We start from the raw sequence: 27,875 nt of genomic DNA, 5'->3' as shown, positions 1-27,875 counted from the left end.
GTTTCATTGCATTTATTTTATATAAGGACTCCCCCTCCCCCCCACCTCCCCCCAGCTACTCAGATGTTGGTCCTCCCCTGATCTGGTGATGCATGTAAATGTAAATATTTCCCTTTGTTGATTATTTGCAACTTATCCTCTATAGCTTGTCTATACATAGTTGTTTATATGTTGTCTCCCCCATTTGGGAGCTCCTTGAGAGTAGGGATTGGCTTTTGCCTTTCTTTATATCCTTGGCACTTAGCACAGTACCTGGCACACAGTAGGTGTTTAAAATAAATGCTCATTGACTGATTGGCAGAGAGTTAGTTTTCTGTAAGGGCCATGTTTGGTATAAGGCCATTCACGGAATGGTCTTCCAGAGGCCATCCCAGATGAATTTATGATAGAGTCCTTATTCTGAGGCTCTGCTTTATAACCCTAATGGCATGCTTGAGGCCTCAACTATAAAACTGCACTGAGAAATAGTTTGTGATCACTCAAATATATTAAGCCTAGTAAGATATGGTAAGGTTTTTAGTAAGATATGGTAAAGTTTCTAATAAGATATGGTAAAGTTTTTAGAACCATTTGAAGAAATACATAAAACGGTGTAAGCACTAGTTTTCTAGGCTCCACAGCCATAACAATCTCCTGTTCCCAGGTATTTTGCCTTGCCAATCAGGTACTGAGTCATATAGGCTTTCTCACCTGATGGCACTGAGCCAATCAGGTACTGAGTCACGTAGGCTCTGGTGCCTTCTGGCTCTGAGCCTGTATAATTTGGGAATTGATCTTTCGCCTTGGGGGCTTGCACATGGGAAGGACCTTTGATTTTCTGGACAGGGCTCTGGGTAGCCTTTCGTTAAGGAGTCCCCTGCACCCCCCCAGCTACTCAGATGTTGGTGATCCTCTAGTCTGGTGATGCATGTAAATGTTAAAGTATGTAGCAAGATTACTAAGACGGCTGCAGCCCTGTCTATTGGATCACTCATCAGTCTCTGTGCTAATTTCTCCGTGTCTCTCTGCTTGTTCTGTTGAATTAAAGTAAGATTACTAACCCCTTTGAAGCTGTCTTTCCTTTAGAAAAGCAGGTCAAGAACTTGTGCTAGCAGCCCGCCCCGTGTGCCAGTGTGGTTGCTAATACAAATAGTGGAATTACAGTAATATGTCATTGTAACACAGACTTTTATTCCATGAATTCAGATGTGTGCTTCTGAACATAACCGTGTATATGTTATACTATACCCTAGGTATTTATCCTTTCCCCAGGAGGAGGAAAGGGTTTCATTGCATTTATTTCCCTTAAACTAGGACATGGACACTATCACAGATATACTCACACACACACACATATGCATACATACATAAACACACACAGTGAAGGACCATGTGTAGCCATACAGAGATATAGCCTTAGGTATACAACTTGAGTATTCACTGGAGGAGAGGGAAATTCCCTTTCTAATAGGCAGTTCATGGCTACTCTTCTTGCCACCCTGAGCCTAAGCTAAGGTGAAGGGAACAAGCCAATTGTCTGGCTTCAATCTCCCTTGATCCTCTGTCTACTTGGTAGGGAAGAGGTGACTGAGCAGGAGAAGGGGAGAGAGAAAAGAAGAAGTAGAATTAGGGTTGGGGTTAGAGTCAACAAAGGAATGAATCTGAGTGGAAAGCAACAAATGACATAAAAAGAGGAATGAGACAGGTCTAAGGAGTCCCAGCCTGGTCCTTGCTCTGACTCTACGCTTTGAAAGTTGACCCACTCACCTCATTCCATAGTGCAATTTGCCTGTTGTTCCATCTGGACGTTCCAGTGGACAGCAGTTTTTTCATGTTTCCTAGAAACAGCACTTTGTTGGCTCTGTGAGACTTGTAGTTTGCTTCCTAGAAGAAGACACATAGTATATGAGCATGAGGACATAATCTGAGTGGATCAGCGATTTCCCCCCTCTTTAAAAAAAGTGGTGGGAAGGATTGAGTTTATAACTTTGTGGAATATTCTGGTAAAGAGTTTCTCTATATGATGATTCCTGAAGATCCTCTGTGTGATTATTCTCTGAGAATTGCTTGAGGAAGCTTAAGGAGTTAACAAAGTATATGGAAATCCATGAACATGAAGGTGGAGAGAGTCTGAATGAGAATAAAACTAGAACTATTACAAACTCTGTCCAGAAATTTCCTAATACAGGTCATGAAACTGGCTTAGAGATGATAAATAGTAGTGATGGGAAATTAAGTTATTTTTAAACTCAAGTTGTTTTTAAGCATTAGGTGTACATGCGTTGCTCTTCAGGATTCATGGAATCCTAGAGTGGGAGGAACCTCAGGGTCAGCTGAGTCCAACCCCTACCTGAAACACAACCTCCTCGACCACAGTGTTGGGAGGCAGGAATCGTTCCAACAATGCTAGGATATCAGAACTCCAAATGGTTGAGAAGCTCTGCTAAATATCTTCATATTTTGTGCAAAATAGTGGCTTACAGACATAAACAGGTTGTCTTAGATTTGTAAGAAAGAAGAAATGGAAAATCACAAAAATGATTTATACTTTATGCTTCTGTGATTTAATTGTTGTAAGTATTCTGTTAATCGGTGTAGACAATAACCCCTCTATCTCTTCCTAGATCCCATGTGAGGTCTTGGAGGGTTACTGTCACTCAAAGATTTATCACCCAAATTTACGGCTCTCTAAACTTTGCTAGGTAATCTTCAAATGGTGTATATGAGTTAGTGTGGAATAGTGGATAAAGTACCAGACTTGGAGTTAGGAACCCCTGGGTTTGAATCCTTCCCCAGACACTGGAAAAATCATTTACCTTCTCTCAGTCTCAGTGTTTTCATCTGTAACAGCAGCCACAGGAATGAGGTAAAGGTAATATGAGATAATTTATATAAAGTACTTTTCAAAGCTTGACATTTGAATGTAAGCAATTATGCTTTTCAAAAACAATTTGGTATACTATGTTTTCATATTTTTATTTTATATTTGTATACATATATATATTCTATATTTTTATATTACCTACATTTTCCCCTGTATCTCTTGCCCTTCCCTCTCTCTTTCTATTATAACAAAGATTACCTATTAATCTTATACAGTCAATCACCGAACATGTACTTAAGGTCATTTCTGCTTGAAAGACATTGTCATGGCTTGAATTGTGACAATGTAGCCCTCAAGAACTCAGGGTCATCTCTAGAGTACAATGAGCCATCGGAGGAAGACTTCAATGAAGGGCAGTAAAGAGAAAAAACCTCAGAATATAACAATAAAGATGGCCTTTTGGGAGTTGAGCCTTCAGAGTAGGGAAAATTTTCACTTCCTTCCCCAAACTGGACAAATCACTTCTCTCCAGGCTTCAATTTTCTCTTTTGCAAAATGAAAGATTTAAAATATATGATTTCTAAGACTCCTACTTCTAAGACTCCAAAGTAAAGGGTTTTTGATTCTATGTTAATAGACATGAAATTTTTTTGGTATATGAAGTACTGTACAAATGAAAAATAAAGGTAAATTTGGCATTTTTAGATTATTATCTTCTAAGTTTTGATACAGACAGAATAATAGAACTGCAGAGCAAGACTGCTCTTGGAGCCCATTAAATTCATACCATCCTCAACGAGATCCAATATGACTGATCTTCCAGCTTTTCTCAGCACCTCAGTCTGTCCTTTCGGGTAGATCTAAAAGTTAGGACTTCCTTATATCAAATAGAAATCAGTCTTTGTAATTTCTATGCCTTCTTGCTTTTTCTGCTCACTCCAGCCAAGGAGAACAAATCAGTCCCTCTTCTACATGACAGTTCTTCAGATACTTGAAGACAAAAAGCACATATCATTTCTTTGGGCTAAATATCCCTAAGCTGCTTCGATTGGTCCCTGTATGACATGGCTTTGAGTCCCCTCACCATCTTGTTTCCACTCTTCTGGATGTAGTCTATCCACTCCATCAAGGTCCTGCTTAAGATGTGGCACCCAGGACTGAGCTCAATGACTTCATTAGGAGAATAAAACTTTGCTAATTTCTATGGTTGTTCTGTTGCTTTTTAGTCGTGTCCGACTCTTTGTGTACTGGAGTGATTTGCCATTTTCTTCTCTAGCTTATTCTACAGATGAGGAAACTGAGGCAAACAGGGTTAAGTGACTTGCCTGTGGTCACAGAGCTAGGAAGTGTCTGAGGCCAGATTTGAACTCAGGAAGATGTGTCTTCCTTACTCCAGACTCAGCCCTCTATCCACTGTGCCACGTAGCCATCCTACCAAATTGTACTAACTACACCTTGGGGATATATGCATGGGGGGAGTCGGTTTAAATGAATAAATGTGAATTATAGACTTAAAAATGAAATGCAGTTTTATTATTTTTAAGAACATGAAGCAATTTCAATTAGAAAGTTGCAGAAAAATGAAAGAAAGTTCCTTAACAGGGTCATTCACCTTGCAAATGGGAAAACAACTTACAATGTAGCATAAATAAAGATGAAAGTGGATGAGAGAAAAAAATGAAAGAACTTTTGCTTGTTCCTGCCCTAACGAAGCATGTCCAGGGTCCCTGCTTTGGTATTTAGGTGCTTCAGGCTATCATCTCATTATGTGATGGTCTTCTTGCAGAAGAGACGGTATCTGTTTGGAACATCAAAACCTCTCAGCCACCAAAAGGCTGTATTTGTGCATCACCAGATGAAAGAGGAGGAAGCAGAGAACAACATGTTCTTAAGAGGAAGAGAGAGAAACAGAACACACTCTGGAACGGTGCCATTGTTTAGATAGTCCAGCTTCAGGCAGTAGCACCAAGCTCAGTGGTGAGCTCTCATTTTGAAACAGAGATTGTGAAGCAGGTAAGCAAAGGACCAGAACCCAACCCCTGGCCCAAGTAAGAAATAAAATGCTTCCACTGAACTTCAGATTCTAGTTTTTTTAAAAGATCTTTTTAACTATAAGAGAAGAATAATTTGTAATCAGTTTATCTCTTGCTATTCAATCGTTTCAGTCATGTTCAACTCTTTGTGACCCCATTTGAGATTTTCTTGGCAAAGACCCTGGAGTGGTTTATTTCCTTCTCTAGCTCATTTTACAGATGAGCAAACTGAGGCAAACAGGGTTAAGTGACTTGCCCAAGGTCACACAGCTGGCAAGTGTCTGGGGCACAAAGATGAGTCTTCCCAAATCTAGGTCTGGCACTGTATTCACTGCACCACCTATCTCTATGTAAATAGGAAAGGGATCGGGACTAGACCTGTCTTTTCATCGGTATAGTGAACTCCCTCTACTAATGCAAATTGGTGCCTCCTTTGCAGCTTGTAGTCTCAGAGAATGGCCTAGAGTGCTGATAGGTTATGTGATTTGGCCAGGATCACCTCTCCCTCATGTTTCAGAGGCAGGACTTAAATCCGGCTCTTCTATATTCTAAAGCCTCTCTATGTCATTCTATCCACAAGGCCACATCATCTCTCTATATGCAAATGAATGCTTGGAAACAGTTTGTTCTCAAGGCTAAGCTTTCCTTCTTGCAATCCTGTTTGCATTATTCATTTGCCTAGCAAACATGTTTTTCATAGAGAGCCCAAATATAAATTTCAGTCTAGCCTCTGACCAAATTATTGCATAAATCTATGATGAGAGACCAGACATGATGGTCTGGTCTGAATTAATGTGACTTCATCATATGCTTTTATGCCATTTGTCCTCTCACCAGTCCTTACGGAGAGAAAAAACCAGTAAGACATTTATCTTATTGAAAAGCATAATGTTGCATATTGCACCTGTAGGACTGTTCCTGCGCGGGGGTCAAAAATCCTTATCTTTCTGTCCTTACAGGTGGTTGCGAGCAGGCTGCCATCTGTGTTGAACGACATGGAGAGGATCACATCTTGGTGAAAGTCAATTATCTTCACTGGGTTCACAATTACAGGCTCTTTTGTGTCAAGGTTCCATATCATTAACTAGAGAATAGAGAAACGAAACTCTTAGCATCTTTGGCCCCATCTCATTCACTCACCTGACAATGAACACACACACAGGACATGGCAGACATACTGTAAGTATTCAACAAAGTAGTGAAACATGGTAGTCCCATGTGGAATCATCTGGAAATGGGCTGGGTAAGGTATTTGGTTCCATTGTTCTGAAGTAAACATAAAATTCAGAGGCTGGAGTGATGGAAGAAATAAAACAAAAAGACCACAGATTTAGCACTGAAAAGGGGGTCCTCTGGCCCAACTTCCTCATTTTACAGATGAGGAAAATGAGGTCCAGACACGGTAAGTGACTTGCCCAGGATCACATAAATAGTAGAAAGAGTTAGAATTTGAATGCAAGTCCTATAATTCTAGTGGATTTTTCTGGACACATTGAAACATCTGTGTAGCAAGACATGGTTCCAGTAAGTTCCTATACACACATATATTACATGCGTCTATTTATACCCACATATATAAATATTTTACTTTCCTTTCTCTTTAGACTTCCCTCATCTATCCTGTACTTGACATTTGGATATTTAGAAATGAATGATGCATGGGATAAAGGTCCCCAGGCAAAGACTAGGGAGAGGCATCTTGCCCCAGTGGCATTTTCCTTCAAATTGACTAACCTTATAATCATAACCAGTGCTAAAGAGAATATTAGCAGCAGTTGGGTGCCATTCCAGGAGTCCAACCCTCCGCGCATGACCGAGCAGCTCCTTCCTTGAGACAGTGATGTTTCTTGACAGCAACTGCTTTGGAATATCCCATATCTTAATCTAGTAGCAGGCAGGACAAAACAATACGTTTTATAAAAGCTAAAAGCTAATCATTTGGGAGATACCTCATCATTGACAACCATCCCCAACACTGGCAGGACATCTTGTGAATTATAAAAGACTGGACAGGCACCAAGGCTCTCCACTAGCCCAGAGTTCAGGCAGACCAGCACTCACACTCTTGAGGATGGCGAACCAGTTTCCTCGCTGTGCAAGGTACTCTTCAATGTCTCATGCTCCATTCTCCTGCTCCCTCCTCCACTCCTCCCCTTTCCCAAGATACCACAGTTTTAACAAAGCAGGCCTGGGGGAGGGGATTTCTCTTTTGGAGTGAAGCTGGGTCTCATTCTGGGATTGCCCTTGTCTGGATGGTCTCTAGAAGACTAGTTATGAAGACCCTATGGAAGACTACATGAATACATTGAAAGAGGCTGAATAAATGCTTAAGTTAAAAACATCATCTGGGTGCCTCATTCAAGGTCTGTCTGCCTTAATCACAGAAATCAGGATTATATTTCAGTTATTTCTACATTCTATTCTACACATTTCATAGATATCTACAATCCTTTTTTTTTGGAGATAGAAAGTACAATTCAATTTGGCAAGAATTTTTTGAAGCCTGCTAGGTGAAGAATGATGCCAGGGATAACACCTGGATCTAAAATGAATGAGTGCCAGTTGGCCACTTTAGATGACAAAACACCTGCCTCCAGAATTAAGGAAAGTGCCATTTTGTGTGGTATAGATGCTTACTCCCAGATCCAAATCCTTTTTCAAGGGAGAGAGAAGGAAAGTCACTGCCACTAACATGGGAGTGGCTATAGATTCCTTTATCAATGAAGAAATGATTGCTCGGGCAGCTACGGGCTGGTGGTTCAGTGAAAGAGGCAACTTAGCCCATGGTACCTCTGTGACCCCAAAGAGCTCATTGGTTTTACATGTTGACTCTATTTCTAAGGGAATAATTCCCTGCAAGATCAGGCCCAGAGGGAATTCCATTAGTACAGTCTAGCCCTCATCAAGGCTAAATGGGTCTGTAAATCATTTCAGGACATCCACTCAGAGCTATTTCCTGCCAGTAATTTTTGTGCATACTTCTGCTACTAAATTAGAACTGTACAGACAGAGTTGATGGCAGAATATACTCATTAGTGATTTGATAATAACATAAAGGATGAGCTGGGAAAGTCATGTTAAAATCAGTTTAGGCAGGGAGAAGGGTAAATACGAAATTTAATTGACATCTACTGGAGATAGACAGGTTAAGGAGCCCACAGACTAAGGAGATCAGGTCTTTGGGCTGGTCTTTAAAGGACAGGTAGGATGGGTAGGAGGGAGGACATTTGGATATAGAGACTGGATATCAGGTACGGGAATTTTTGTTGTTCTGTATCTTAGAAACTTTCAAATGCAGTAGTTATGCCTTTTGGAATGCTTTCCATATTTTTAATAATTTTTTTTTCACTTTAAGGTTCAGTTTTAACTTATTGATATAGTTAGTGATAGGAAGTGAACCTATGATTCATTGATATATGGAGTTCCCTGGTGAGGAACCTCTCCCACTAGTACAGGCTTGTACCTTCTCTGGGACTTATAGTTGCCTAGAGTACTAAAAAGTTATGTGACATGTCCAGGGTCACACTGCCAGTCTGTGTCAGAAGTGGGATTTGAACCTAGGTCTTCTTAGCTTTGATGCCAGCTCCATCTACTACGCCATGCTACTTCCCAGCAGTGCAGTAAGTTTCTAAAAATAGCTTCAGGGTCCGAGTCACTATTTAACCCCATTTTCAGATGAAGTTATTAAGAGTGCCAGAAACAAGCACAGAAACACTATGAAGGCCACTTTATTCTTCCTCATTCCAACTATCTTCTCAGTGAATGATTTCTACTTACTTAAGATTGTCTCTGCTGGTGTTTTCAGGAGAGATGGGGCACTTAGGGATACAGGTATGACATTAAAGGTGGATTGATTTTCATTTCCCACAGATGTGTTGGGAGAGTGGGATGCAGAAAGGTGAGAATTTACCGTGGCATCTTCAGAACAGGAGGCTATTACAAAATCATCAAAAGGGTTCCACTTGATGTCCAAAACGTTGCCTTTGTGGCCACAGACCTTTGGGTAATGTGGATCGAGCTTTCCTGTCTGCAGAAGAAATGACAGAAGAAATCTTTGTGAGTTGGGCTGCGTGTAATCCACATGTACAAGAGAGTATCTCCATAGACCTTATCACATAACTTTGGAGAGTGGAGTTTCAACAGGATGGATGGTTTTGCTTCGGCAGTGAGATTGTTCATAGGCTTTTAGAACACTGAGAATGTGCTTAGTTGGAACTCAGCAACCCAGAACCCTAGAGCTGTAAGGGATTGCACAGGCCATTCATCCACACCGCAGACATTACCGGACAGCTAGATGGCACAGGGGGTAAGAGTGTTGGATTTAGAGCCAGACGATCTGAGTTCAAAATTCTGCCTTAGACACAAGCTGTGTGACCCTGGGCCAGTTACAACCTTTCTCAGCTTCAGTCTCCCTCTCTATACAATGGGGATGATGATAGAACCTTCCTCACAGGATTGTTGTGAGTCTCAAAGGTGATAACATATATATGCCTAGACACATACACACTACATAGATAATACACGTATAGCGCTTTGGAAACTTTAGAGCATCAACCGTGCTGGCTTTAAGGGTCTACTGTGTAAAGGATGCTGCGCTCAGGGACACAGCAAGTTCAGATAAGACTCGATCTTATGAAGCTTATACATTGGCAGGGGGCTAAGATACAAACAGATATTACGCTAATTGAAATAAGAATTTATATTACAGAAGCCTAAATAAACTATAAGTAGTTTATATAGCTAGCATATAGACATATATACTACTTACATATAGCATGCACGTTACACAGAAATACAAATAAACTTTAGTTTCTATATTTAGTGTGTAGATGTATATACTATTTATGTATGGTAGACATGCTACAGAGAGAAAGTTTATATTATAGAAGTACAAATAAACCATAAATAGTTTATATATTTAGTATATAGCTATGTATATTATTTACATATGGCATACATACTGCAGAAGAGATAGTTTATATTACAAAAGCATACACAGTTTATATAAACAGATTGCCAGGTGAGGTCTGAACGGGAAAGTCATTCCAGGTGTACACTACGGCCAGTTCCTACGGGCCCATGAGAGCCAATAATTAAATTTTCAGTGTAAGGATTTATATCTCAGAAATGAGCAAACAGTACAAATTAGGGCTTGATATTTTGTTTTGTTGATTGTCAAGCGATTGGAGAAACTATTAATAATGCAAGTTAAATATAAGGGTGCATTTTTATTCTCCTTTCTCCCACAATCCCCCCCTCCACCCAACCCAGAGAGCCAGATGTTAAACATTTAACCAGAACACCCCTGGTCATAACTGACAGGGAAATTCAGGATGTTTTATAGGGGAGGTGGGTGTTGAACTGGGCTATCAGACATAGGTAGGGACTTTTCCCAGCAACCCTGTAAGGCAGGGGCTATCATTATCCCTGTTTTACAGTTGAGGAAACTGAGGCAAACAGGTTAAGTGACTTGCCCAGAGTCACTGAGCTTCTGAGGCTGAATTTGAACTAAGGTCTTTCCAACTTCAGATCCGGTGCTCAATCCTCCATGGCAAACAAAAATTAAATACCTAGCCCAGAGTCACATGGTTAGTAAGTGCCTGAGGCCTTATTTGAACTCCGGTCTTCTTGATTCCGTGCCCAGCGCACAGAGGTGCACTACAGCACCATTCAGCCGCATCACTAGTACAGAGTGCAACTCATCCGTGCTTGCTCTTCCTGTGCAATTCTAGATCATGTTTCTAGTATGACGTGATGGGAAGTGTGCTAGATTTGAAGACAGAAGCCTGGGTTTGCATTCTAGAGGTTGTATTACCCAGGGGAAACCTATATTGGATTCCGTTATCTCCTCCACAGAATGAAGGTGTTAGACTAAATTAGAGTCTCTTTAAAGTAGGACTTCCTCTCATATATCTCATGTAGAAGACCTAACTAACATAACAAAGACTTGACATTCTATAGGTACCAGGGTGTATTTGGTGTTTCTATCTCTTGCTATATCTACTTCTTTTTCCTGATCATTTATTTTCTTGGCATCAAATCACTTTGGGTAACACGCTACAATCTAATGATACCCACCGCATCGCCCCATTATACTTTGTGTCAACCAGGATTTTGATTATTCAAGGTAAATCCCCTCCAGAGGTGTGCTGAAGCTAGCTGAACCTGCTCAGGGGGGTGGATTGTTAAATTTTCATGTGAATATTTATACCTGAGGAACTAGCAACAAATGAATCAAATCAGGGCTTGATTTATTGTTTTGTTGTCTAGAATTAAGAAAGCAATGGAGAAAATGTTTATGATGCAGATTAAACTTAAAAGTGTATCCAGAACATATCTTTCCCCAACCCGCTCCAAGCTGGTTGTTAAACATCACATCTTTGAGCCTGCTTTTTGTCTGGAGCATATGGTACATTTGTGGGTGGGGCTTTGGAATGACTCTGGGGCTCACTGAGGAGGCATTACAATATTTCATAGCATGATCCAATTAGCACAACATCTTCTGCACATAGGAAGATCTGGAGAACCTCAATATTTATAAAAAAAATCCCTTACTTAAACTATCCAATCCAATCCATCAACCATTTATCAAGCACCTATATATTGTATGCAAAGCAGCAGGAATTCAAAGACAAAATGAAAAACATCAGACTATTGCAAGGCATTTTTCATGGCCCTCGTGCATAAGAAGATCTACAAGTATGTTTACAGGATATATCAGGTATGGCCAGACACACACACACACACACACACACACACACACACACACACACAGAGACACACACAGACACACACACATACACGCCTCAAAAAATGTGTAATTCTGTCTTACTTTAAAAGTTTATTTATTAATTTTTTAAAACTAAGTTTAAATATGTTTTAGTTTCTTTAGTTTGATGAATAAAATAATGTTGAGCATTCAATAAATATTCATCTCTAAAAATAAAACTCTTTGGGTACAGAGCCTAATGAAATATGCTGCACAGACCTATGAAGGGTTTATTAAACAAAGTTATCTGTGTGCTTGCATGCATTAAGGAAGCTTGTCCTTGGTGTGCGAAATTGCACAATAAAACCCACAGGGATAATGGAGAAAATGAGGTTAGGGAATAACATTTAATAACATTTAAAAATTTCATCAGTGACATACCCAAAAAAAGAAAGACAGGAACCTAATAAACATGATAGCACAGTTTTATACGCATTAAATGGTCAGGAAGTACATAAATACTAAAATAAATAGTAGTGTTGTCTGGTGCTCCAGTTTCCACATGACATGAGCTGGCCAACTGGAGTAGTTGTAGGGGAGAGAGTGACCTTGGTGAGACCCATCTAGGGGGCTGGACCTCAGTCATGGTGGAAGGTGGACGGAGGTGGGAGGGTTGGACCAGTTCTCAGCCTACAGCTCCTACCGCATCCGAGTATATAACAAACACGGTGCTTTGCCTTGAAGAAGGCCTGAAGTTTGTTTGTGGAAATGAGTGTGTCGGAGGGGTATTATCTTGTGAGTTATTGTGGAGTGGTGCTGTTTTCTGTGTCTTCTCGCTGTTTTGCAAATCACGCACAAGCTAACACAAAATCCTCATTCTGCTCAAATAGTTCCCTAATACATCAATTGTGTTGGAACAAATTTGTGTTTTCAAAACAAGCGTTGCAGCAGAACTGCACGTACCAAGTCCTCTGGTTGGTATCTGAAGTCCTTCACAGATCTGGCTGCAGCTTACCCTTCCAGCGCCTTCCAGGCTGAATACATGTCTCTCCCCTTTATATAGTCAACGAACGTTTCGCTTCCCGTTTTTACGTCTTTGCATTAGCCTGTCCCATGCCTGGAAATGCGCTCCTTCACTTCCAAGCTTTTCAGAGTCCTTAGCTACCTTCAGTGGTTGGGTCAGTTCATAGCTCTACCAACTGTGCATGAGTGTCCCAGTTTTCCCACACCCTACTTCCTTTTGAAAGGAATGACCTTTTTTCTACAGGGCCTCTATTTTTGAAAAGGCTGCCAGAAGGGGAACTGGAGAGAGTACTGGGCCTGGTGTCAGAAAGAAAGTTCAAATCTGGCCTCGGACACTTACTCTGGACAAATCACTTAGCCTCTTTCTGACTCAGTTTCCTCAACTGTAAAATAGAGATCCCAAGAGACCTACCTCACGGCACTGTTGTGGCGATCAAATGATATAATATCTGTAAATATCTTAGCACAGTATCTGGCACTGACAAATGCTTGTTCCCTTCCCTTTCCCCTGTAGTAAGAGCTGACTGTGGAGTGATGAAGACTTGTGTCTGCTCTGACTCATTCCAGTTATATGATCCTGGGTAAGTTATTTGATTTCTCACTGTCTTAAGCAAGTCTTTTTTTTTTTTATAGGCAACAAAGAAGGTGCTGACTTTGACTGGTAGTGGCTGTGTCCTCATCTGGAAGTTCCATATACAAATGAATCATAGGTTCAGTGCCTGTCTAGTCCCATACTTTTGAAGCGATTCACACCCTTCTCAACTATCCTGGCTTATTTCCTGCAAGAAGAGATTCATGTAAGATTTATTTATTCAAGACCCAGCCAGGCAGAAGGTTGACCTCAATCTCAGAATCAGTGGTGTGGGGATACCTCCTAAGTAGTGAGGAGACATTTGTGCAGTACTACTCTAAGGAGGGGTAGGATTTGCTTAGGAGAACTTTGGCGGTTATAGAATCATAAACTTTCAGAAATGGCACCTAGAGGATTACCTGGTTCAGTCTCCCCCGAGCAGGAAGCCCTTCTCCAATATCCCTACTAGGTAGCCATACAGCCACCACTTGAAGGCCGTTTGTGACGGCAAATTCATTACCTCCTAAAGAGTTTGGGGTAGTTGTAACTTTTGAGAAATTTTTATTTTTTTAAAATTTACTTCTATTGAACCTAAGTCTGCCTTTCTATAGCTTCTGCTCTTTGGTCTCAGTCTTCGTCTCAGGAACTGCGCAGAATAAATCTAATTCCTCTCTCATAAGATAACCTTTCAAATATCTGAAGACCTCGATCACATCTGCTGTGGCCTTATCTTTTCTAGTCTAAAAATTTATACCTAGCACCTTCAAGAGATCTTCTTATGACCTCTCTTTACCCGCCTGGTTGTCTGCCTCTGGATGTGCTCTGCTTTATCTATAGCCTTCTCAAAATGTGGTGCCCAGAACCGAACATAATGTCCCAGATTCCCTATGACTCAGGGCAGAGCGCAGCAGAACTGTCAGTCACCTTGTTCCGGACACTCTGTTTCTCAGCGCGGCCCAAGATGGCGCATACTGTCAATTCATGGTAAGTTATTTTTTAAACAGGAATGACATATACGTCTCCTGAGCATCCGTCTAAACAGAAAATGTGATGCCTGAAGAGCCTCTGTTCATACAGAGACTACATTTTAAAGAAGGCAACGAACGATGAGAAGGGGCCTCTTTCTTTGTCTTCGGCTCTGCCACATCCAGAAGCATCGTTACTGCGAAGTCTAGCAAACTCAACTAACTCACGCCGTCTCTCTTACCACCAGCTCTTCCCAGTGATCATCCCGAGTCTGCTCAGCCGGTCGCCACAGCGATCTAAACACATTTAAATAAAGGGTATTCACAATTCAAATGATGGAGGCCCTGCCAAATAACTCTGATTCCCTCATGACCATCCAGGTAGAGAAAGGAAGACCATTTACTCCCTAAGCCCAGCAGTCGTGACTTTGTGGTTGGGGATGTTGCTGAGAGGCGAGGGTCAATATTGGAAAATGTTAGTGGCACGATGGATACTCAAGCATGTTTGTGGCTAAGTGCCTTAAAAGCATCATTAGGGTAAGGCTATTTATGCTATTTATGCTACAACCTGTCATTTCACCCTCACGCTCTGTGGTTGATGAGGAAAATGCATGGGGGACGAAGGCATTTTAAATAAATAAATCAGCCATGTTACTGAGTGCTGCTGAAAGGATTTGCCATAAAGGCTGCTACTGTGAACACTCTATCCCAGCAGCCCCCACAGGGATGTGTTGAGGGGAAGCGGCAATGTCTTTTTTTTTAAATAATCTAGACCTTAAATTTGTGAGTCCTTGAGTTAAAACCCTGGAATCTGGACCAATAAATGCAGGTCTATCTTTACTTCTGAGAATAAGAACAGGGAAGGCCCTGAGATTAGAATGGGAGAGTTTTACTTCAGGGACAACTTGAGTATAAAGAACCCTGATAGAGACATTCTTTGAAAAGAGAAAGGATGGGGCTGTGGAGGAGCATTTTTTCCAGTTCCCAAGATGCAGAGTTATTTTGTTCCAAAGTGCAAAAACAAGTACTCTTAGGGCTAAACACAAAGGAAAGAGTAATAGCTGAGTCAGCACATCTCATCCCCTGCCCCACCTTCCTCCTAATCTCAGTATTACAAGGTTGATTCCTAAGTTATGTGGAAGAATAAGAAATGTTTTATGCTTCCAACTAGTTTAACTCCTGGTAGAAAGAAATATTCAGATACATCAAGGAAGATCCATCATCATCCCCATACCTTCCCACCCTTTCTGAGACACACAACAAAGCTGTAGCACAATACAGCATTAGTTGACATAATGGGTATTCCATATGGTTTAAAGAACCCCAGAGGGACTATTGTCTCATCTGACAGTGAGTGGAAGCTTGAAATAGAAGGAGCCCCTTGATCACTGAGGAACTGGGGCATTACAGGAGGCTGCTTGAATGATGGAGAGGCTGGGGTTGGAACCCAGTCCCCGGCTATTGATGGCATGACCACTCAGGATTAGGGACAGTCTGGCTATTTGCTTTATTTGCTCCTAAAAGCCTTACATTCATGAGTGGTTGAGAGATGGGGAAGAGGGGGAATTCCTGAGAATCAGGGGAGTCTTATGTTTTCCAAAGAACTAGAGTTTAGAAATACATAGCCACTTTATAGACAGTTTCTTGGATAAAGATCTCACATCTCAAATATATAGAGGATTTTGTCAAAATTTTAAGAACATGAGTCATTTCCCAATTGATAAGTGGTCAAAGGATATGAACAGGTAGTTTTTCATTGAAGAAATCAAAACAATATATAGTCATATGAAAAAATGCTCTAAATCATTATGGATCAGAGAAATGCAAATTAAAACAACTTTGAGATATGATCTCACATCTATCAGATTGGCTAAAATGATAGAAGGTGAAAATGACAAATGTCGGTGGGGATGTGGAAAAATTGAGACACATACACTGTTGGTGGAACTGTGAACTAATCCAACGACTCTGGAGATCAATCTGGAATTATGCCCAAAGAGTCATAAAACTGAGTAAACTCTTTGACCAACCAAAACCATCATTAGGTCTGTTTCCCAAGGTGATCGGGGAAAAAGGAAAAGAATCTATGTGTTCTAAAATATTTATAGCAGCTCTCTTTGTGGAGGCAAAGAGCTGGAGATTGAGGGGATGCCCATTAATGGAGGAATGGGTAAACAAGCTGTGGTACGTGATTGTGATGGAATACCACTGCACTGTAAGAAATGAAGAGCGGATTGATTTTAGAAAAACACGGAAAGACCCGCAGAAAATAATGAAAAGTGAAGTGAGCAAAACCAAGAGAACATTGTCTACAGTAATAGCAATGTTGTTCGAAGAATAATTGTGAACAACCAAATTATTGTGAGTACTAGAAATACGCAAATCAACTATAAAGGACTTATGAAGGAAGATGCCATCCACCCCCAGAGAAGGTGCTGATAAACAGAAATATGCATAGGTATGTATAACATGGCTTTACATATATTTATAAATCTGTGTCAAATGGTGGCCTTCTCTAGTGTGGGGCGGGGAGAGGGACTGTACAGTTCAGAACTTAAAATGTAACAAAAAAACATTAAATTTTAAAATGTTTAAGTCAACCAAAAAAAGTCAACAACCACCACCACAGAAATGTATATATACAGAAATGTATATAACATAGGGTCCTAACCTCCATTAATATGAGATAACCAACATTTTGGATCAACTATAAATCAACATGCATTTATTAAGTGCCTACTATGTACCAGGGGATACAAAGGGAAAAATGAAACTGTACCTCATTTCAGAGAGCTTGTGTTGTATAGGGGAATGGAATTCTATCATGTGGTAGTGTCCAGGGAAAGGAGAGGAGAAGGAAGGGAGGTTTGGTTTCTGTCTCATCCCTGAACCTGCCTACGGACCAGGAGCTATGCCTGGACTAGCTGCCTCTGTCTTCTCTACTAACCATGCCTTTGTTAAGGAAACCCCCAGAGGGGATAGGGATTTTTTAATATAATAATTATATTATGATAATAACAGCTAACATTTCTATAGGGCTTCATGATTACAAAGCACTTTTCACATATATCTTATTTGATCTGGGCAGCAATCCCAGGTTGAGTAATGCTAATGATATTATCCCTACTTTGCAGATCATAGGCTCCAGATACTGCAAGAACGAATGGACCTTAAAGGTCACCCAATTCATTCCCTCATTTTCCAGAAAAGGAATGGGCAGTACAGATCATCCAGCTACTAAGTGGTGGAACTGGGAATGGGAAACCCAACTCCTCTGACTTGGGATTCAATAAGCTCCAAGCTGCACCATGCCCAAAGTGAAGGAGCCATCTGCGACTACAGAATTACAAATCTAAACAAAACAAAGGAACAAAAGGAACTGAAGCTCATCAGACAGGCTTTTAGTTATCTACCTTCATTAGGAGTTCTTGGACCATCAAAGGGCTACTTTAAAAATAATCTTAGTTACAAAAGATTAGGGAACATATAAATATAAATATATTAAAAATATAATAGCGTTTGGCCAAGCTCAACAATTCTACTTTGATGGGTTAATAACTGTCAAAGATGACGGTACCCATCAGTTAAACCCTCCATCAAGTTGAGAATTTAATGGAACTCCACGGAAACAGTCTCATAGAGCAGGAACCCTTTAAAATACCAGCTTTGATGACAGGACTAAGATTGGTATCATAATTTGGTTATATTAGGTTTTATTGGATGGAACAATGTCTTGGGGGACATGACAAAAATCACAATTACAATGCTAGCAACATTCCCATTTCATATTAAGGTTTGTAAAGCAGTTTACGTATATTATGTCATTTGATTCTCATAAGAACCCTGTGGGGGAGTTACTATTATTAACTCATTTTACAGGTGAGGAAACTGAAACTCAGAAATTAAGGGGTCTGTCCCGGGTCGCACATCTGCTAAGTGTCAGAAGTGGGATGGGAATCCAGGTTTTTCTCCCTCTAAATCCACTATGAATAAACATTTGACATACTTAAATGCATGGACTAATAAGCTGCATTATAGTAAGATTCTGTGACAGTCTAACATGCAGCTGAAACTGCTCTTTTCAAAGTCCCCACGATCTCTTAATGGCCAAATGTGATATTCTCTTTTTCAGGCCTCGACTTTCTCAAACTAGCTGCTGCATTTGACACTGCGGACCACCCTCTTCACCTGGATACTCTCTTCCTTCTGGGTTTTCATGACACTTTTCTTTCCTACTTCTCTTCCTATGTCTCTTTTGCTTGTTGATCGTCCCGATCATACATTTAACTTTGAGTGGTGTCCCAAAGCTCTGTCCTAGGCTCCTACCCTTCCCTCTCTACACTCTTTCTCTTGGCAACCTCATGCTCCCATGAATTTAATCAGCAGTGTGCTAGTAACCACTGTCTGTCTGAAAAAGAAATGTAGGCATGCCACACTTTTAAGCTTAATCTGCATTAACATTTTCTGCATCATTTTCTTAAGTCTAGACAATACACAAATCAAGCATTTCCTGATTTCCGAGGTGTAAATACTCACACTGAAAATTTAGCAATCAGCTCTCACCAGCCAGTTCAAACCGCTTCAAGCCCGCCCTTGGGTCTAATTAGCTCTCTATGCAGGTGACTCCCAGATCCATACTTCCAGAGGGGGCTCTCCCCTAAGCTTCAATCCTGCATCATCAATTGACAATTGGACATTTCAAGGCAGATATCCTAGAGATATTTCAAACTCCACATGGCCAAAACAACTCATTAGCTTCCCCTCAAACCTACTCTCTTCCAATTCTATAAAAGGTAATGCTATTTTTCCATCACCCCCCCCTCACTCCACGTATCCAAACAGCTGCCAAACCTTGCCATTTCTATCTCTACGACATTTCTAATATCCAACCCACCACCTTAGCTTCCCTGTCTCTTGTCTCTTCACTTCAGTCTATGCTGCTCAATGCTAACAGAAGATTTTCCTTAAGCACAGATCTGACCAAGTCATTCCCCCAGTCCAGGGCTTCTTAAACTTCTTCCACTTGTGCCCCTTTTCACTTTTTGGGCAGCATTTGTAGGTGTTGCATGGCCTGCATGCATGTGAGGTGCAAAGTGCACGTGCTTTGTGTTCAGTACCAAGGCTGCAGTGAAGTCGGGCATTGCAAGTGCTGCCAGAAACACCTTGGAGTCATTACACATTTGATTTTTAATCAATTTTTGGTTGTTGGTCATTCAAAAACCTTTTACTGTGGCCAAATTTTTTGTGACCCCAATTTAAAAAGTGCTACATAGTCAATAAACTCCAGTGGCTTCCTATTGCCTCTAAAATTAACTATAAATTCCCATGTTTAGCTTTTAAAGCCCTTCACCACCTTTCCCCAACCTATCTTTTCAATGTCATTGGAAATGACTCCCTATCCTGCATTCGGTAATCTCACCAAACTGGCCCGCCCGCTGATACTTACACATGACAATATCCTTCTCCCTTCTTCATGCCTTTGTACTTCTCCAAAATCTGGAATGCAAATGCACTCCTCTGCCTCAAGGAATCTTTAACTTTCTATGTAAAGACTTAAAGCTCTCAACTACTAGTGTACTCCCTTTCAAACTATCTTGTATTTAATTATTTTAAATTTATTTGCATTTATTCTCTTTTGCTTGTTGTTTGTCCTTCGTTCTTGAAGAGGACCATGACATCAGGGAGCTGTTGCTGTGACATGCAAGTGAATTGGATTTAAGTGAGGGAGGACTGTGCAAGGTCACCAACCTCACTTTCTCCTCCGGAGCCATCTGGGTCCAGTGACCTGATACAGATCAGGACGACTGGGGATGGCCCTAGATGCAGTGGTATTTATCTTTATATACTTACATATGTCCTTTTTGTTTCCTTCGTTAGAATGGAAGCTCCCTAAGGGTAGGGATTGTTTTATTCTGTCTTTGCATCCCCAGTGCCTAGCACAGGGCTTGGCACACAGTAGCTACTTAATAAATGCTTGCTGATTTATTAGCTATAAAATGTTTTATTCTAGTTCTTAATGAAAAATATGACAAATATATATATTATGTATGTATATATATATATAGTGTGTGTATGTCTATATGTATATAGATATATGTGTGTATGTGTGTATATACATACATACATGTAAAGCCTCAAGTAGTTTCTAGCACTCATGGTCATTATCTCTGGTACTCTGAAGGCTGCATGATTCCATCAGGGTTTATCCTTTCTCCTTGATGGCAATCATCCTTTTCCTTACCCCTGTCATGGCTTTGCAGGTAGTCCTCAGGTGTTATTGTGATTTAAAAAAAATGTATCGCTCATCTGTTAATCTTCCAATGATGAGTTTCCACATTTAGCTAGGTTGGTTATCAGATGAGAGGCCCAGTCTGTCCTATACCAGAGCTTTCTCAATGTGGAAGGACCTTCCAGAGCCTATACCTAGTTGACATAACTTTTGAGTACCCATGGTCCCTTCCATGCCAGAACGAGGCATCAGAATAGGACTTTAGTATAGGATGTAGTCATCTAGCCAAAAGAAATGGCAAGATTTTAGGGTCAATCCCTTATAAATTTACTGCTACTGTGAGGACAACAAGGTTTAGTGGAAAGAGCAAAGAATACGGGATATGGAGTCAGAGGACCTGGGTTCAAGTTTTATCTCTGCCAAATATTACCTGTGTGACTTTGGACGAGGTATTTTCTCTCTCTGAGCCTAACATTTTCTCATCTGTAAAATGAAGGGGCTGGGCTGGCACCAGATGATCACTAAAGTCCCTTCCAGTTCTATTCTAAGAACCTATGAACCTAGCTACGTCATCATTATTGATAACAAAAATTTATTACTGTAGGCAACTACAGTACATTATGCTAGGTGTTGAGAATAGGAAGAGCTATGCCTAATTAAAAGGGAGATGGATAAGGGAAAGATTCATATGAGAAAGAGAGTGTTAAAGATGTGGAAACAAAAGGTGAATAAAAGAAAAGAGGGGGAATTGTGGGAAACAATAGGAGAAATTCTGTTTCCACAGGATTAAAAGTACTCCTCCCAGCTTTGAGTGATAGCAGAATGTAAGTCAGAGGTGACAGGCTTTAATTAGAGCTGTGACCTAGCAGAATGAGGCTTCTGATCAGGTAAAAGGTTAGAAGCTTGTATGCATGCTTAACGAACTTGTTGAGGAGGGCATAAAGGCTGGCATTTGTCTCAGCTAGTGGTACTCTCCATTTGGGATCCCCCCTCCCCCCGTTCACTAGGAATGTGGAATAATTGGCTAAAATAAAACGAGAACTTTCCTGGCTTCACATTTTTTTTATATATATAGTCCTTGCCTTCCCTGGGTCTACAATGTAGTTGTGGAGACAAAAAGAAGTACAAAAATGACAGCAGATGAATGGTAGGGATAGAAGGCATTCAGGGGAGTTCAGGTGGAGGGCTGGAGGATCTAGCTTCTTTAATTCTGTTTGCTTAGAAAATCCTTTCTTCGTAGATAATAAAAATATAGACTTCAGCTCATCACAGTCTGAATGATCACCTTTTAGTATAGTCTGAAATCACAATGTTTTACTGTATTTTGGCTGAGAATTTACTCAGTCCCTAAGTTTCTTTTAGGAATAAGAAATGCTTCAGCCCCCCAAAGTGGGCATCAGGGGATTGGGCCAGTGGCAAAGCGCACAAGGTATTCCTGTACTTAGCTTCAGTTTAGTCTTGGTTACATCAGGTAGGTATTTTCTGAAGGAAAAAAAAATTGCTTTTGATTCTTGCTTCTGTGTGTTTTAGGGTATAGCTTTTATCTTCTAAGATTTGGATAGCTTGATTTATCCTTTGAACAAATATACTAAGAGATTGCTCAGACACGTGGTAAACATTGATAGAACACGGGAGAACAAAGAGTTTCCTTCTAATAAGGGAGGGTTTTAATCATACTTCAGTATTCTCTCTGTTGTCAGTGACAGTCTTATCACTTTTTTCTGTTCAGTATTGGTGGAAGAAACTGGCGAAGTTTCACCTGGAGAAGAGAAGATGAAGGGGGAATGTGATACTTGTCTTCAATAACTCAAAGCCTGTGATGTGAAACAGGAATTACCTATTCTGTGTGAATTTAAAGGGCAAAATTAAGATTGAGGCTAACAGTTATAGGGAAGCCTATTATGGCTCAATAAAGGAAATTGTTTATTATCAATAATGATTGTTTAAAAATGGAATGGTCTTTGACAAGTAGTGAGGAGCTTGTCACTGGAGGGCCTCAAACAAAGGTTAGATTATTACCCAACAGTGCTACCGTAGAGGAGATTAACTCTTTGGTTGGCATTTGGACTAGATGTCTAGGTCCTTTTCCAACTCTAGGACATTAGGCCACTCTGATCATTATTTTAGGAGCTCAGCATTTGATTCCACATTCTGAGGATTGGTCATATAGTGAAGTTTATGCTTTTCAATCATGGTATAATTCAACAAAATATGAAAGAGCCTCTGTTGTGACATAATTTATGTTTTGTGATCACATACAAACTAGCTAAAAAGTCACCCTTGGATTATTACAGTAGCTAATTGATCTCCTTCAGGAGAGCTCTACTCTCTGACCCTATCTGTCCTTCTGATACACTGTTGTGGGATTAATCTTCAAAAACACCACTTTGAATGTTACTCCCAATTATTCTCCACTGTTCCCAGGATAAGATTTAACCTGCTTAGCCTAGTATTTGAGGTTTTCTATAAATGTATCTTTCCCTACTCCACCATATGAACCCAAACTCTTCTCTGCATTTTCTCCAGGTGTGCCACCAGGAAGCCTTTTCTCCCTTCAGTTTCCCCTGCCTAGAATGCCTTTCTTGCCTCTCTCCATTTGTCTAGGTTACACAGGTTCCTCAAGGCTCTGACATGAATGACTTACTTTGGAAAAAAACCCAACAACAAGGTAACAGAGCTGATCTCAGGGATCGGGGTTTAGAACCTCGACATCATCCTTAACTTTTCTCTCTCCCGTACCTCCGTATTTGATCATAATTCAAGTCTTGCCAATTCTGCCTCCACAATATATCCTATGATCTTTCCCTTTCATTCCCCTCACATGGCCACTACTCTTACTTGGGCTCTCACCATCGCTTGGATGGATTAGAACAGCAGCCTCAGAAATGGACTTTCAGATTTTAGGCTCTCTCTTTTCCAACCCATCCTCCACAGAATTGCTAAATTGATACCTCTATGGAACATCTGACTATATCACTCTCCTACTCAAGGACAGTCTGTGGTTCTTTATTGTATACAGGAAAAGAAAGAGCCTCCTCAGCTTGGCATTTAGAGTCCTTCACCATTTGGTTCCAGCCTGGCTTAGTGGGCTTGTTTCACATTCCTCTCCTTTATTTCTCTATCCTTCAACCTAATGGACCTGCTTTCTATTCCCTAAGATAAGAATTCCATTTCCTTCCCCTATGTACCTTTGCACAAGTTTTCCTCCATGCCTTCTACTTTAGGGTTGATAATAAAGCAAAAAAACCTCAGCTATTTGGATATTATCTCAACCGGCAGACATGGTTTCCTTGCCTTGCTTGGCATGAGATCCAGCTAAGGCAGATTAACCCAAGAGTATGTACAGGTAAAAATGGAAAGTGGGCAACCAACTGTCTCAGCATCTGGACATCTGACTTGGAAGTGGGATTGCCTTTGATACCCTTCATCCTGTTCACATATTTTTTGGCTGGTTCTTGGCCTATTCTGAGGAGATACCAAAGAGTCATCGGAGATGAAAAGTTCTGGGTTATAGCCTAGCTTTGGACTGGAAGGTCAAATACTGAAGCTGAAGTTTAAATACTGTGGCCACATAATGAGAAGATGGGAGTCATTAGAAAAGACCCTGATGTTGGGAAAAAAGGAAAAGGGGACGGTAGAGGATGGGATGGATAGATAGTGCTACGGAAACAATGAACATGAACTTGGACAGACTTGGAGAGATAGTGGAGGACAGAAGAGCCTGGCATACTATGGTCCATGGGGTCACAGAGAGTCCAATGCAACTGAACGACTGAACCACAACAATATGATCTTGGCTTTGACACTTACTCTGTGACTATGGGCAAGTCACTAAGCATCTCCAAGTCTAATTTTCTCTGTATGTCATATAGTGATAATGATACTTGCCTTTTCTATCTTACAAAGTGCTTTTTTAAAGGAGTTTTCTAGAACTTAAAGAATTAATTTCCATGCTGTTGCAAGGCATATAAAAGGAATGTTTCATGTATGACCACACAGAATAGTGAGGCAGAAGCAGACATTTCGTTACAAACCATGCTACACAACAGTGTGGAATGACTGAAAAGGGTTTGATCTTGAAGAAGTCAGAATTTCATTTTGGGCCATTCTGTAATTTTCCTGTTTCTCCTGAGGTTTTCTTTCTTTAGGAAAGCCCCTCCTAAGGCTCCACTTGAGACACTTTACACTTTTGAACAGCTGTGTCTCAGTCCCTGCTTATTAGTTGTGTGACCATGGGCAAAGTGCTTAATTCATCTGAGTCTCAGTTTCACCATCTGTAAACTGGGGGAGTAATATTTATACTACCTGCCTCATAAGACTGCTGTGAGGATATACTGAGATAACTCATATAAAAGTGCTTTGCAATTAGAAAACGCAATACAAACACATGAGCAGTTGTTACTACCTAAATGCTTTAAGATCTATGGAGCTTTAATATGTGACCTGGGGTTCTCAAAGGCCATGGCACTGGAGTTCAAACACTAGTAGGTCTTCCCAAGCTGGAAAGGATCTGCCTGGTGGCAGACTCTGTGTCTGTCATCTGAGAACCAGACTAGTAAATAGTGGAGAGGATTACCATCAGAAGGTTGGATGCCCAGTGATGAAGTGATTTGGATACAGGAACTCACGAAACCAAACCTCCTCAAACATAGAAGGCCTGTGCCCACACTGATGAAACCACAGATCCCTAAAGAATTGGTGTAATTTTGTAACTTTAATAAAAATGCTTTTCATTCAGTAGTCTTTCAAAGACAGCGATTGTTTGTGCCCATAACCCATGTTTAATTAATTTATCAAGAAAATCTAGGATGAGGTGAAGCCCAGGGAAATGTGATTAAGTTTAGGACAAATAAAAGGGAGTCTTGTTTTCACACAGGATGTCATGCACTTTTGGGACTCATTGCTTCAAAAGTAGCTCTGGCAGGAAATTCAAATGGATTAAAATTTATTTGTAGGTTGGAAGTGTTGTTTAGTGAAAAGAATATGGGACTTCCAGTCCAAAGACTTTGGTTTAAATTCTGTCCCTCACATTTACTATCCATGTGATCATGTTTTCTAAGCCTCCGTTTCCTTTTCTATAAAATGGAGATATTAATCCTCATCTACATACATCCCAGCATCATTATGGGGAAAAGCACTTTAGAGATTATAACTATTATTAATTGGACCAGACCCATTACTTCAGTAGTACAGGGAGGTCAACACTTGCTTTGCAAGTTCTGTCTTACAGAGTTGCCTGGGGATACTGAGAGGTTTAAGTGACTTGCTTAGGTTCACACAACTGGTGTGTGTCAGAAGCAGGACTCAAACCCTGACTTTCCTGACTTCAAAGCTGGATCACTCTGTATTCCTCTCCGCTGCTTCTACATGACTTTTATTAGGGTTTGGATAAACTTCTGAAGGGCAGAACTATTCCATGATGGCTGAAAGAAGCTGGGAATACACCTAATATTTAACCTTGAGAGCAGGGAGGACAACCCTACTCTGATAGATAATCTTTCTTGGAACTTGTGATGGCAAGGGAACCTTGGACAGAACCCTGGACAGAGTAGCTCATGACTCAATTCAATCTCTATGACATTTGTCATGTTCTAAACCAGAGGTATCAAACACATAGTCTGTGGACCACATCAGTTGGAAACACTCCCAGGTACAGCCCAAACCAGATTAAAATGCAATTGGGAAATATTTAACAAAATAAATAAAAATGCGATAAAACAAAGAGAACATTTTATCTTAAAACAAAGTCAATATGCAGTCTTCAACGTATGGAAATGTATGTATGGAAAAGTAGCCACCGTTTCTATTTGAGTTTGACTCCACTGTTCTCAACCACAGAATTTCCCACTGTGTATATCAAGCTTCCCCTATATAGACAGGGAGAGAAAGAGACAGTGATCCCCAGTGTGCTATCACCAGATGGAGTATGGATCAATCAGTTAATAAGCATTTATTAGCGGCTAGCTATGTGCTAAACACTAGGGATACAAAGAAAGGCTTGAACAGTCTGCCAGCAAGGGCCTTCCATTCTGGTGGAAGAGACAGTATGTACATAAATAGGCACATTCATGATTCATACTGAATAGATGAAAGGTAACTTGAGGGGGGAAGGGTAAAGTTGCCTGAGAAGAGGGATAGCAAGTCATATAGAGTGGCTTAGAACATGGAGAGGACTTTAGTGAGCCTGAGCTTGAGGAAAAAGATCGATTCAGGGTGACAGACAAGGGCCAGGGCCCAGTATGTCCACAACGCTATGGCATCAACCACTGATGTGACTGATGGGCTTTGTTACCTGTTGTATTGGAATGACAAGGAAGGCGCCCCCTCCAGCGCACTCTGTCACGACGGCGATGAAATGGGGGTTGACGGCACAGAAGTGGTTATCGTGGACGCTCCTGGTGATGGGCACACAGTCATAGCAGTTCTCTTTGCTGGCAGGTTTGCCAAAGACATGGCGGAACTTTGAGCTTCGATACTGAGGGTGCCATGACATCTGCCAGAAGAGGAAGATCAAATGAAAATCTCATGTGGACTCTTTTTTTTTTAATATAGTGGCGCAGATAGAGAGAGAGATTCCATTTAACGTAACTGCAGACAATATAAAATACTTGGCAGTCTACCTGTGAAGACAAACCCGGGAGCTAGATGAACTCAACTGCAAAACAGTTTTTCACACAACAAAGACAGCTCTAAATGATTGGGGAAATATTAATTGTTCATGGGTAGGCTGAGCCAATATAATAAAAAGACAATTTTGCCTAAATTAACTTATTTATTCAGTGCCATACTAATCAAACTACCAAAAAATTATCTTACAGAGCTAGAAAGAATAATAACAAAATTCATCTGGAAGAATGAAAGGTCAAGAATACCAAGGGAAACAATAAAAAATATGTGAAGGAAGATGGCCTAGCCATAGTAATGTAGTATTTGATAAATGCAAAGATCCAAGCTTTTGGAACAAGAACTCAACATTTGACAAAAATTGCTGGGAAAACTAGAAATCAGGTTGGCAGAAAATAGGCATAGACCAACATCTCATACTGTATACCAAGAGAACGTCAAAATGGATAAATGAATTAGGCATAAAGGGTGATATCATAAGCAAATTTGGGGAGCATGGAATATTTTACCCGTCAGGTCTACGTATTAGGGAAGAATTTATGACCAAAGAGGGGATAGAGAATATTACCAGATGTAAAATGGATAATTTTGATTACATCAAATTTAAAAGATTTTGTACCAAAAAATCCAATATAGTCAAGATTAGAAGGAAAGCAACATTTTTACAGCAAATTTCTCTGATAAAGGCCTCGTTTCTCAAATATATAGAGAATGGAGTCAAATTTTAAGAATATGAGTCATCCCCAAATTTATAAATGGTCAAAGATATAAACAGGCAGTTTTCAGAAGAAATGAAAGCTATCTATAGTCATAGAAAAATGGTCTAAGTCACTATTGATTAGAGAAATGCAAATTAAAATAATGCTGAGGTACCACCTCACACTTATAGGATTGGCTAACATGAAAGAAAAGAAAAAT

At 40.4% G+C, this 27,875-nt stretch overlaps 1 protein-coding gene across 1 annotated transcript in view; it reads right to left on the bottom strand.

Moving 5' to 3' along the window:
* The window catches only part of CORO2A (coronin 2A), a 51,273-nt gene extending 24,447 nt beyond the window's left edge, over nucleotides 1–26,826 (bottom strand). Inside the window, exons 1-5 of the mRNA XM_036738574.1 lie at nucleotides 26,626–26,826; nucleotides 8,747–8,863; nucleotides 6,571–6,720; nucleotides 5,741–5,920; nucleotides 1,747–1,863 (exon numbers count right to left, since the gene is read on the bottom strand). Of these exons, the coding sequence (XP_036594469.1) occupies nucleotides 1,747–1,863; nucleotides 5,741–5,920; nucleotides 6,571–6,720; nucleotides 8,747–8,863; nucleotides 26,626–26,826 (765 nt within the window). The remainder of the gene's footprint in view (nucleotides 1–1,746; nucleotides 1,864–5,740; nucleotides 5,921–6,570; nucleotides 6,721–8,746; nucleotides 8,864–26,625) is intronic.
* Nucleotides 26,827–27,875: the final 1,049 nt, after the last annotated feature.

This window comes from Trichosurus vulpecula, chromosome 9, assembly GCF_011100635.1.
Source record: "Trichosurus vulpecula isolate mTriVul1 chromosome 9, mTriVul1.pri, whole genome shotgun sequence".
Lineage (NCBI taxonomy): Eukaryota > Metazoa > Chordata > Mammalia > Diprotodontia > Phalangeridae > Trichosurus > Trichosurus vulpecula.
This window is presented reverse-complemented; position numbering and strand designations above follow the sequence as displayed.